The 13635-nt window shown below is 45.1% G+C and overlaps 1 protein-coding gene across 1 annotated transcript in view; it reads right to left on the minus strand.

The window, feature by feature from the left end:
- The window catches only part of PPA1 (inorganic pyrophosphatase 1), a 37282-nt gene extending 35113 nt beyond the window's left edge, over positions 1 to 2169 (minus strand). Inside the window, exon 1 of the mRNA XM_055535005.1 lies at positions 1963 to 2169. Coding sequence (XP_055390980.1) covers positions 1963 to 2026 — 64 coding nt within the window. The 5' untranslated portion in view covers positions 2027 to 2169. The remainder of the gene's footprint in view (positions 1 to 1962) is intronic.
- Between the last annotated feature and the right edge of the window lie 11466 nt (positions 2170 to 13635).

A 13635-nucleotide genomic window follows, 5' to 3' on the forward strand; every position in this document is an offset into this window, starting at 1 on the left:
GGTATACAAAAGGCAAGCAAGCTGTTTGACCTTACATCAGTTAACAGAGCTAATGACATACCTGGGTAAACTGTGTTGCTTTAAGTGGTATTTCCAGGGAGACAGAGCCATCTGAGATCATAATTTTTCTTAAGGATAATCTAGTTGTAACTCACTTTAACAGGCAATTTCTGTATTCTAGAGAACTAGCTACCATATCCAAAAACTACTTCTAAAACTTCCTCACTATTCTTTAGGAAACTTAAGGCTTAGTCCACACTGCATTCCTTCATGATTAAAAATCAAGGTGGAATAGGAAAAATTGAGCAGTGACCGTCCCCATGACCCTTCAGAGTCAACAGTGACTTGTAATCCAACCCACTATCAGTTTTAAAAAGATTGGCAAATTAACATTATAGAGGTAAAAGCTTCTCTTATTAAAGAAGGATGCTAAGAAGTCTATAATTTTTTTAATTAAAATTATATAGTACTCACTGCTGCTGCTGCTGCTAAGTCGCTTCAGTCATGTCTGACTCTGTGCGACCCCCGTAGACGGCAGCCCACAAGGCTACCCCGTCCCTGGGATTCTCCAGGCAAGAACACTGGAGTGGGTTGCCATTTCCTTCTCCAATGCATCACTACCTGTGCATAATCTGAGTAAAAATTGTTTTTCTTCTATAAATATAACTTGAAAACGATTACCGTAATCATCCCCGAACCTTCAAACTAGAGTCACTTCTCTAAGTCCCTCCTACAGAGAAATTCTGGAGCCAACACTAACTCCAGAAAAACTGCTCAGTGAATTATTTGTCAAAGGTTTCTGCACTGCCCTTGTTGCTGAATCCCGAAATTCATAAAATGGGTGGGGGAGGTCCCACACTTTTTTTCGATTTTAAATGGCAGTCTAAACTTCAACTAGTTGTGTAACTTAATAGCTCACTTTCTTTTTCCTCTAACACCAGGCTACTTTAGGCTAGGAGCTTTGTTCTTTCAGTATTAACCATGTATACCCTCTTCCCGTCTCTTTACTGCTCTTCATACCCGGAACTCATAGAACTCAAGGCACCTGCCCATTTCCTTTGGAACAAAATAGTGAAGCAGTTAAAACAGAAACGCCTCCCTTATCTCTAATAATCTTGGCAGGGTGGAGGGGGGGGGGTGGTAAGAAGATAAAGATAAACAAGAGATAGCTTTCCCCCACCTAGGAGGCTAAAGGAAAGCGGAGCCTACAGCAGACTTTGGGTGGGTAGCCCTTAGACGCGATCCCACGGCCCAGGGGCCAAAACTTGGCACTTTCTTACTCATGCTTGCCCGACTGACGTCACCTGTTTGACGGGAGGGGAACAGCTTTCTGTTTCATAAGGCATCTTTCCAGCATCAGGGCTATGGGAAACCAAGCCTCAAGGAGACAGAAGCGCCACTGGGACCTCAGAGGGACCGGTCCAGTACTCTACTGACCGCTCCTGATCCGGGCCTTAGTTTCCCCATCTGTAGGACGTGGGCCTGGACTTGACTCCTCCAGGTCCCCACAATCTGAGCTACAGTGGAGGAATTAAGGTCTTAGGATGTCTCCACCATCACCTCCTCTCCCCCACCCCGTTCCTCCGAATTGAATAATCCTCTTACGGGGATTAGCTTAGCCCAAGACACCTTATTTAGGGTGGCTCAGTGATTTCCTTTTCCCATCAGACACTGCCTGAGCCGGACACCTGCGAAATTAGCCTGGCGCAGGTTCAGGTCCAATCGGGCGTGTGAAAGGGGAACGCCTATCCACGCCGTCCGACGCGCGAGCGGGACGTGTGAAATGTGGGCCAGACCCTCCCAGACCCGCCGCCCAGGTCCCCGGGACCGGAGGAGGAGGCCGGCCGGCGCCCGGGACAGCGAGCCGAGCGCGGGCCGCAACTGCTGGAGCCGGAGCCGAAGCGAGGCCCTGGAATGAATGGGCGGGCTGGCAGGGAGGGGCCGTGGGCCTCCGACACTCACTGAGGAAGACTCGGTACTCGAGGGTGAAGGGCGCCGCGCGCTCCTCGCTGCTGAAGCCGCTCATCGCGCCAGAGAACAGCCGCCGCCGCCGCCGCCGCCGCCGCTATTGCTACAGAGCCACACGCCCGCACGCGGCGCCGATTGACAAGAAATGAGCTCCGCGCCTGCGCACTGCAGAGACTGGCGCGGCTAGCAGGGCGGGGAGCCGCCTTTAACGCCGCTGGCGCGCTCGAGCCCACCCCGTGCGCAGGCGCACTTCGTAAGGCTGGCGAGTCCGGGCGCCCTAGCTCCACCCCCTCGGGCCGCGCCTCCGCTGACCGGCGCTCAGCTCGCAGGCTGGGCCACGTGGCTGGCGGCCGGCTTTGGCCGTGATCCTTCTGACCTGGCGGGCTTTGTGCATCTGACCCAGGAGGGTAACCAGTTCTCAGCTTGGACCACCTAGGAATTGACTGTCGACATCTCGCGCACACTGGGAGCTCACCTTTGACTCACATACCCTTCTCCGCAGGGTAATTCCTTATCCCAAAAGACGTTTAATAGGAGTCAGCTGCTTTACCTGAAGATCTGTGCCAGTTTTCTGACCCGTTTAAGCAAAGATAAGGCATATTACTGACACCAGGCTGTAATGGCTCCCAGCCAGGTAGGAGCTCCATCACTTTCTAGCGTGTGACATCGAGCAAATTGCTGTTAACCTCTCAGTTTCTCACCTGGGAAATGGAGCTGGTCAGAGTAAAGTTTTCAAAGGCTGCAGGGATGATGAACCGAGCTGATGGACGTGAAGATCCGTCCATCTAGGGAGGAACATCCCTAGATGTCCAGTGATTAAGACTCTGCCCATCTACTGAAGGGGGCGCGGATTCGATCCCACGTGCCACGTGGTGTGGCCAAAAAAATTGCAAATGAGGAAAAGAAAGGAAGAGCTGGCTTGTAAGCACTCAGGAAGTGTAACTTGTTACTCCCACCCTTATCTGCAGAGGATTAAGTCTGCACCCTCTGCTTGGGCAACACTCCCCACTCTCTTAGGACTTCAAATGGAAGCATTGGAAAAGTCCAGGCCTGAACTCAGAGTCCTTGAGGACATTTCTCTCAGGCACAAGCTCTTTGAAGCTTATTTTTATACCACTGTTTCATGGTGTTAGGCCAGCCCCCAAAAGCTAAAGTCTGATTGACATTATGGGCAGATAATTTACATCACTTACATCCCCAGTTCTGTATGTTGGGTTTTTAATGTAAATTTCAAAATCCTCAAACTAAGCAATAATTATTCACTAATTTGATTACAAAGTTATTTCAGAGAATGTCTAGTTTTATTTAAAATTTTTGATGGGTTGGGCCTCTTTAAATAATTTTGATTTTCTAGGCCATAAAAGATAATGTGCGTCAAAGATATTTTGATTTAAACTCTTTTTCCCCAAAAAACAATGTCTAATATGTAAAATGAGATGTTCCCTGTATTAAATGAAAACCTAGTAAGTTAATTTTCCAGTTACTGGGAGTATCCTTCCCTTGTCTCCATCCAAACTCGCATTAATCTTCAGAAAGCCATGACTCACCGACCTTTTAAACACTACACCACACAGCTTTACCGTAAGTGGAACACAAGGGCAGGAAAAAGAAAGTAGAGCAGTAGTTCAGTCAGTAATGCAACATGTTACTGAAAGCTAAAGATACTCTGGAGTGCACACTAAGTAGGCTCACCTTCAGAGAGTTTCTTAAAAGGGTGTGGAAGTTGAACTGCACTGTCAGTTTTCTACCTTTAAGCAGATGGAGCTAGTTTTCTTAGAAAAACCCCAGAATCTCATGTGTAACTGACTTGTGAACAGATAGAAATGATGCAATAGTGTGCCATATGCACTTTCCCTTTTGCTTCCTGCTACTAAGAGCAAGAAAATAAAGTCTTGCTGACCTCTGGACTTGCACACTAGCTCTTGTTTCATTGAATGTCCTGGGAGAGCCAATCAGTACTCAACCCCAGTAAAAAACCAAATCCTGCCTTCGCTTGGGCACAAGTCAGTGCTATGTAACTTTGCCTTGCAGGCAGGTGTGGTGAGCCCACAGGCCCTTTGGACCTTGTTCTCTTTATCATATCTCTCTGGAGCCGAGTACAGTACCTGGCCTAGAGTAGGTGTTTAATGACTCTTTGCCAGAACAATCGGTAGAGGAGTTGATGAAAAGGAGAGCAAAAATACCTTCTTAAGTATAACAGTTTGACAAAGGATGAACCCAGCTGTTCTCAAATGTTGTCTCTCTTACTCTGTAACTGGATCCAATGGTGCTTTTTAGTCCATATCCTGCTGTTTGCTGTAGTCAGCCCTGTTAGGCACCTCCAACTTCCTGATGCCCTCTCTCTTCCTTGGCTTTATGACTGCATTTTCTTCTGACATCCCTCCTGCTTCTCTGGCCACTCCTTTCTCATTCTCCCCTTTAGCCATCTCTTCGTCTGGATCATCATTATTTTTCTAACTTCTCATGTCCTTTCTCTCTAGAGATGCCCTCTCCCTAGGTTATCTCATGTATATGTTTGGTGTTAACTACCACCTATAGGTCCTATAGCAGGAAAACTTTCAAATTTATAACTACGTTTTATTTAACACTCGTGACTGTTGTCGCTGCTAGGTGGTAGGATTGTAGTGCTTGAAAAGACATGGTTGTGGGCCCCACAGAACTTATAGTCTGAAGGGAAGACAGACTTCAACAAATATGTGCAATAAGTTTGGATAAGTAGAGGCTGTTCCCTGGTGACCTAGTGGTTGGAATTCCAGGCTTTCACTGCCATGGCCCAGGTTCAATCTGTGGTCGGGGAACTTAATAGATCCCACAAGCTGTGGGGGCAAGGCCAAAAAAGAAAAAAGGTTTGGATAAGCAGAGTGATAAAGGAGGTACAAGGATTTGCATTATAGGAGCAGGGAAACTTTTCAAAGAAATGATCCTTAATCTATGACCTAAAAGATAAGAAGTGGTTAATAAAGGAAAAAGGAGAAGATAGAAGTCAGGAAGAGTGTATTAAGAGATGAAACCAGAGAAGAGGTCAAAGTTAAATGACAGAGGGCCTTGGGAGGCATGATACAAGGATTGGACTTTTTCTGAAGGACCAATGAAAAACCTGTAAGTGTTTTTAGCAGGAAAGTGACATGATCCGAATTGCTTTTAAAAGTAGCTCTGGGGACTTCCCTAGTGGTCCAGTGGTTAAGAATTCCCCTTGCAATGCAGGGGATTCCGGTTCCATCCCTGGTTGGGGAACTAAGATCCTACATGCCGTGGAGCAACTAAGCCCAAGCACCAGAACTATAGTCTATGCGCCTCAGTGAAAGATCTATATGACGCAGCAAAGATCCCACATGCCACAACTAAGACCCAACGCAGCCAAATAAATAAATAAAACACACACACAAAAGTTTGTAAGTGGCTCTGTTAGCAGCTTGAAGCCTGGATTCAAGTTTAGCAAGAACAGGCAGAGAGAACCATGAGAAGTCTGTTGCAGTGACCCAGGTAATCGATGGTGGTGCCCTGGACTTGGGTGGCAAAAGAGATGAGTGATTACAGAGCTGTGTTCAACGTAGATTCAGTGGAAGTGATCACTGGCTGGACAGAGTGGAAGATGAGCAAGATGGATTTGAGGATGATTTCTAGGTTTCTGGCTACAACAATTGGTTGAATGGTGTGTCATTTACTGAGATAGTTTGGTTAGGATGGAGGGTAAGAAAAATGATGACTTTAGTTTTGAATATTATAGGAAACACTGCTAGTTGCTGCCCAATAACCATATCACCTTCTCTTTTCTAAAAGAATCCTAAGTTTGTTCAGGCATCTATTCCTCTATGCATACCTTTGCTTCAGGGCAGCCAGCCCCTCCACTGTCTTCAAGAAATGCATTTTATTTTTATGTTTTTTTTTAATTGAATATAGTAGATTTGCAACATAGTATTAGTTTCAGGTGTACAGCAAAGTGATTCAGTCACACATATATATCTATCCATTCTTTTTCAGATTCTTTCCCCTTACGCGTGCCTGTGTGGTCAATTACTTCAGTCATGTCCGAGTCTTTGTGACCCTATGGACTGTCGCCCACCAGGCTCCTCTGTCCATGGAATTCTCCAGGCAAGAATACTGGAGCGGGTTGCCATGCCCTCCTCCAGGGGCTCTTCCTGACCCAAGGATCAAATCTGAGTCTTCTGCATTGCAGGCAGATTCTTTATGGCTGAGCCACCAGGAAAGCCCTTTATCCTTATAGATTATTGCAAAATATTAAGTATAATTCCCTATACAGTAAATCTTGTTGCTTATCTGTTTTATATATATAGTAGTGTGTATATATTAATCCCAAACTCCTAATTTATCCTTCTTTTCCTATGCCCACAAAGAAATGCATTTTAAATAAGCTAAAACAATCAAGGTTGTTAGTATTTGTTTCAGGCATGCGAATGTGATACAATTCTTCCCAATGGGATAAAGGGAAGGCTGCCCAGAGTATTTCCAGGAAAGGTTTTATCTTAAAAGGAGAGAATACTTCTGAATACTTGTTGTTTGAAGCCACAGAAATTTTAAAAGTTGTTGTAACATCATAATCTGGGCTTCCTAGTGGCTCAGTGGTAAAGAATCAACCTGCCAATGTAGGAGACACAGGTCTGATTCCTGGATTGGGACGATCTCCTGGACGAAGAAATGGCAATCCACTCCAGTATTCTTGCCTGGAAAATTCCATGGACAGATGAGCCTGATGGGCTATAGTCCATGGGGTGGCAAAGAGTTGAACATGACTGAGCAACTGAGCATCCATGCATGCATGCATAGCATCATAATCTAGCCAAAACTGACCAATACAAATAACTAAAACTGCTGTAGCCCTCTTATAGGCATCAAACATCAAGAGAGTTTGCCTGAGAACCAAGCTGACATGCAGAGATTAGCAAATCAAATGATGGAAAGAACTTGAGTTCTTGAGAGGTCTTTGAGATACTGACTTAACTAAGCCTGGAATTAGTTTGCCTCTGAATCTCTTACTGCATTAGATAATACACTTCTTAGAGTTTAAACCTACTAATTTGGGTATTTCTGTTACTTGAAGTCAAAACATCTTGGCTAAAATAGACAAATAGCCTGAAAAAGGAATGAAATCCTAACTCATGCTACAACATGTTCTTCCCTCCCTGAATAGAGCAAGACAGGGGGCAGTGGGGATTAATTACTGCTCAAACAGAGAATGATTTAACACCACCATTGGCTATGTGACAGATAAACAAATTTGCTCAAATCACCAAGCTTGGGTTTTTCCACCCACATTTATTTGGTTGCGTACACATGACAATAGCAGCATTTGTTGGTGTTGGGATTCAAAGGCCTGGGCACTGCAGTTAACAAGAGAACACAAACAACTCAAGGTGGGCCCGACGGCCAGTTCAGCAGCTTTCATCTCATCAATGACCCCAGGGCAGAGGAGTCAGAGGATAATTTCTTTCAGCCCATGGCTGCCATGAAGGCTTGACATGGTACTGAATCAGACTAAATGTACATCATTTACTTAAACTGCTGGTGTTTCTTCCATCTCAAATCTGTGGAAGCCACTGAATGTGATGAAAATATGGTCTTCTGGCCAAAACAGCAGTCTGGAACCTTGCTGGCTTTATTTTTTAGGATTAAAGGGGACTTCCATCAAGCCTCTTTCTTTCATTTTGAACCTGTTTCCCAAATATAGGAAGGAGAATTCACAGCAGCTTGAGAGAGTGGCAAAAATCTGGGCTTGCTGGTCAGATGCACCAAGATTTGAGGCTCAGCTTCAGCACCATCTAGTTATGTGACCTTCAGTAAGTTACTTAACTTCTTTGAGACTTGCTTTTTCCGTCTATAATATGGGAATAATTTTAAAATACCTGTTTATGTACTTATTTCATTAATTCAACAGACATTTATTGAGTGCCTCCTATGTCCCGGGCAGTATCCTAGATCTGAGCCCACAAAAGTGAGTGAAATAGACAATAGCTCCTGTCCTCATGGAGCTTATGCTCTGTTGTGAGAGATAAACAGCAGTCATAAAGCATTCCGGAGAAGGCAATGGCACCCCACTCCAGTACTCTTGCCTGAAAAATCCCATGGACGGAGGAGCCTGGTGGGGCCGCAGTCCATGCAGTCACTCAGAGTCGGACACGACTGAGCGACTTCACTTTGACTTTCCACTTTCATGCACTGGAGAAGGAAATGGCAACCCACTCCAATATTCTTGCTTGGAGAATCCCAGGGATGGGGGAGCCTGGTGGGCTGCCGTCTATGAGGTCGCACAGAGTCAGACACGACTGCCGCGACATAGCAGCAGCAGCAGCAGCAGCATAAAGCATTCAATACAGTGCCTGGTTTTTAACAGGCCCTCAGTAAATGGTTTGAGTTGACCAGAAATGTAATTTTTGAAATTCAGTACCATTTTGATATGCATGAATTCCTTTCCTGTTGATTCCTCTCCTTTCTCAGGGCCTTTGCACATATTATCTGGTTGGGTTGTTCTTTTCTCAGTTATTCCCATGGCTCTGTCTCTCACTTGATTCATATCTATATTCAAATCTCAGTCCTTAGAGAGGCCATTTCTAATAACCTATTAAAATAGCCCTCCACCCCTAAACACCTTCTATCCAGAGGATCCTTTCAAAGGGTCTGTCTTGTTTTAAAGGATGAGATGGTTAGATAGCATCACTGACTCAATGGACATGAATTTGAGCAAAGTCCAGGAGATAGTGAAGGACAGGGGAGCCTGATGTGCTGCTGTCCATGAGGTCACAAAGAGTTGGACATGACTTAGCGACTGAACAACAAATCTTGCTTTAGACCCATTCTTGATAGATTTTAAAATCTTCTATTTAGTAATAAATTCCTCTTAGATTCAGGGCAACTTTTTGTACTAAAGTCTCTACGATATAATCATATTGTATAATTACATTTCAACATAATCATATTTTTTAAGATATATTTGAAAACACTGTAAATAAAAGATATAAGAATGACCAATAAGCATATGGAAAGATGCCCAGCATCCCTAGTCATCAGGAAAATTTTCTAAACACTGATACTACTCAGTGTTGGCAAGAACAACTAGAGTGCTTGTATACTGCTGATGGGACTGCAAAATGGCACAGCAACTTTGGAAAATACTTTGGCAGTTTCTTGCATAGTAAAACTATACACTTGCTCTCAACCCAACCCACTCCTAGGTTACTCAGTAGAACTGAAAACATATATACATATAAGGACTTATGTGTGTTCATAGCAGCATTATTCATAATTCATAAATTCATAAAAAGTGTTAACAACTCAAATATCTATCCACTGATGAATAGACAAATAAAATATCATAGAGCCATACAATGGAATACTACCCAGGTACAGAAAGGAACAAACTTTATTGTTTGTTGATTTATGCTTCAACATGGATGAATCTCAAAAGCATTACTCTAAGTGAAATAAGCCAGATCAAAAGTGAAATAAGCCAGATCAAAAGTGAAATAAGCCAGATCAAAAAGCTACCCAAGTAGATGACCTTCCAAAATCAAATGAGTGGTTATCTGGGGCCAGGAGGAGCTGAGAAGGTTGACTACCAATTGGCACAAGGGAATTTGGGGGAGATTCTGGAAATATCTTGAGTGTAGTGGTGGTTACATGACTGTATACAATAGCTAGAACTCATCAAAATGTACAGTTAAGGTGGGTGAATTTTACTGCATGTAAAGTATGCCTTAATAAAGCTGTTATAAAATTTTTAAACATATATACACATAGAAAATCATTCCACAATTATCTCTTGTGGCTAGATTTGGGTGCTTTTTATTTTCTTCTCTTTGTTTATCTAAATCTTGTAAAATTTCCACAATGGAGTGTTTGTGTAGAGAGAGAAAAAGAGAAACAATAAAATGTCATAAACATAAATAACTGGGTTATTCAACAAGGAATCTATTGTGGATTCAACATTGTTTGCTTGCAGTGAAGCCCATTTGGGTCACCTCCTTCTCATTTGTCTTTCCTCAGTGGCACTTCAGAGGGGTGAGCTGAGGAAACATGCAGAAAGGTACAGTGCTTAATAGCAATGCTTTGTCTATCCAGCTCTCAGCTTGGCTCTCACCTGGCTTTCTGGATGAATACACAGTAGGCTAATGATAGGGGGGCTCTCATCCGACTTTGCCAACTCTGCCCTCCATTCCAACCCAAATCATGCATCCCCTGCGCCCCAAGAGAAAGTCCTCGGCCTACGGCCGGCAGACTGTGGTGTGCGGGGCCCAGGCTGGGCATCCGCCTCCAGCTCCCGTTGGCCTTGTTGAGTGCTGCGTGGTGAAGTCAAGAGGCCATTCATCAGCGAAGACCCATGATTAGAATGACCGCTCGTGCTGCAAGTGGCAGGACAGGACACGGAGTCCCTCCAAGAGTTCCTCTGGGGTGGGGATGCTCAGTGTCCGCAGGCCTTTGGCCCTTTCCCCCATCACACATCCAATTCATTTCCAAACTTGCTGCCTGTGAAAAGGCAGGCACCTTAGGAGACCCAGCCAACCTGCAGGCAAATGGCAGCACATGGGCAGAAGTCCACGCTACTCACCCTCGTGTACCCTGGGGCAACTGGACAGGGGCCCTGAGAGGCCAGGTGCTGGGTCATAGGATACCAGCCAGAATAATAAAGCTATACTTAGAAAAACATCTTCATAAAATAGCGTCTCGTGGAGGGAACATACGATTTTCTAGCCACTCTGGTCAAGAAGTAAAACCCAGCTCAGAGCAGCTGGGGTGGGCTAGGAGAATAAGACAAATCATAGCTTTCCTTGAATCGCTGCTTCATCACCCATACATGCCAAGTCAGAAGAGATCCTGGGTCCCAACCTGGGGCCTCTGTTCTCAGGGCTCACACAGACACTATTTTCGGGAACTTTGTCTAGCATCTGAAACCTCCACACATTATTCACGATAGTCAAAATGAGGAAGCAACCCAAATGTCCACCACCGGATGAATGGATAATGACTGGTATATCCATACAATGGACTATTACTCAACCTTTGAAAGGAAGAACATGACACCTTCTACAACACAGACAAATCTTGAACACATTATACTCAGTGAAATAAGCCAATTGCAAAAGGACAAGTCCTGTGTGATTTCACCCCTACAAGGTACCTAGAGTGATCGAATTCATTGAGACAGAAAGTAGAATGGCAGTTACCAGAGGCAGGAAGAAACAGGGAGTCATTGTTTAATGGGTACAGAGTTGCAGTTTGGGATGTTAAAAAAAGTTCTGCAAATGGATAGTGACGGTTATACAGCAGTGTGAAGGCACTCAATGCCACTGAACTGTACACTTAAAAATAGTTACAGGATAAATTTTATGTTGTATATGTGTTTTGCCACATACACAAGAAACCAAATGCTCCACAGATACCCACAAGGCCTCACCTCTCCTGAAAGCATCAAGTCATGCCTGAATCAAATCAAATCTGAACAAGCAGACACAGCCTTGATGGATTTTTTTTTAGAAAAGAAATGAAAATACCAGCAAACATATGAATTATGGCCTGGTGCAATTTTTTATTTTTTCTTTTGGCCAATCCTGTCTTTCAAAGCATGGCATCTTTGGGGAAAAGTGAAACAAAGGGGCCTTGATAGAAGGTTGGCTTGGGTGAGTGCCCTGGTCTCCCCCTAGGCTGTGATTCTGTGGTTGGGGAGGCCATGCTAAGGGAAAAACACGCACTGGAGGAAAGACCAGACAGTGTCTCCCAACAGATCCCTCAGCCACAGGGACAAGCTTTGGGTTTAAGATGGTCCTTTCTCTGGTCTGTTTTTAGAGCCTGGCGTCAGAGTTCTTTAAGGCAAGCAGCCGGGAATTCTCCAGCCTATACTCTAGTGACACAGAACACTGAGAGAGGACCAGAAGTGGGTCCCAGACACGTACTAGCGAATGAGGAACAGGATGGCACACCCTTTCCTGAGACCCTCATCCGTCATTCCTAGACACCTTGACTGGGGTGGGGTCATGATGGATCTTGGCAGCCTGCTCCATTCATGGGTTATAGATAGCATACACAGAACAGCGCAAGCCAGATATTACAAGAGTAAACACAATAGACTCTCATTTCCCAGACCAAGAGCTTGGGGAGGGAAGGTGCGATTGCTGGTTCTGTGAGCATTCTGGCTCACCATCACGCAAACAGCATTTGTGGGAATTTCCACCTCTCCTCCCCAATCCACCTTCCTTGAGAGGCAGGAAGGGGCATGGGAAGAAACCATCAGAAGACAAATTCTAACTCAAACCCTGCCCCCCACCCCCACCGTGGCCCTTCCCCTTTTAGTCCTTTTGAGCCTCAGTTACTTTGAGAATGGCAACATCTCCTTCAGCGCATTTGCATGGATCAAACGTGTCTGGGGACATGCTTGTAGAAAACACTGTACAATGGCTTAGGAGTTTTCTTCTGCCCCTACATCTAGTTAGTACTTAGAGTGGAGTCAACAGGATTAAGTCATCCAGTGTCAATTAAGAAAACTAGTGGAGCCTCAGAGTCACATTCTCTGCCCTGGAAATGTTTCTTATTTATTCACTAAAATTCTGGCAACAGTGTGTGTTCTATAGAGATAAGGAGGAAGTATCCAGTTAACTACAGATGACTGGGGCCATGCAAGGATCACAGGGTAATCCCAACTCCTCCCACCTCCTGGAGAGAAGCCTCTCTCCTCAAGGTGATGCAGGCATGCTGGTGAGAGCCAGAGCAAACAAGGGGTGGATCCCATCCTTTTTTAGGGCACATGAGTTATCCATGCTGGGGAGAGGTTTAGTGCTTGTCATCCCAGAGGCCTCAGGGGACACCATAGCTTTGGTTGGCCAACTTTGCCCCCACAATCCCTTGGAGGGAGCAGGGAAAGGGCCTTGGGAATGTTGTGTACTTGTAGCTCTAGTGAGCAGATGTATTTTGGAAGGCTGAAAGTGGGTGCTCTGCTCTCCTTTCCTCCTGTCTGTGCATAAATAAACTGATGCTTCTTGTGACCCTGCAGCTGCCTTTCACATTGTGAGCTCTGACCTGGGTCTGGGTGATGGTGGTGGGTCCTATGAGAGAGGAGGGAGGGCAGACAACCCCTTCTCTGGGCTCAGACCCAGACTCTCTGCAATTGACACAGGCTCCCCAGGGATTGTTCTGCAATTGCTCAGGCATCAGTTCAGCTCAGTTCAGTCGCTCAGTCGAGTCCAACTCTTTGCGACCCAATGGACTGCAGCACGAGGCCTCCCTGTCCGTCACCAACTCCTGGAGCTTGCTCACTCACGTCCATCAAGTTGGTGATGCCATCCAACCAACTCATCCTCTGTTGTCCCCTTCTCCTCCTGCCCTCAATCTTTCCCAGCATCAGGGTCTTTTCCAATGAGTCACTTCTTCGCATCAGGTGGCCAAAATATTGGAGTTTCAGCTTCAGCATCAGTCCTTTCAATTAATATTCAGGACTGATTTCCTTTAGGATTGACTGGTTTGATCTTCTTGCAGTCCAAGGGACTCTCAAGAGTCTTCTCCAACACCACAGTTCAAAAGCGTCAATACTTCGGTGCTCAGCTTTCTTTATAGAGCTCATGCTCAGGCGTGACGTCCTGTTAATGGTACTTTGGGGAGAAGAGAATGGCCCTGAACACTTCTTGAAACAAACAAGACAGACCTACACAGAACACACTGTGTTCT

This window comes from Bubalus kerabau, chromosome 1 (assembly GCF_029407905.1).
Source record: "Bubalus kerabau isolate K-KA32 ecotype Philippines breed swamp buffalo chromosome 1, PCC_UOA_SB_1v2, whole genome shotgun sequence".
NCBI lineage: Eukaryota > Metazoa > Chordata > Mammalia > Artiodactyla > Bovidae > Bubalus > Bubalus kerabau.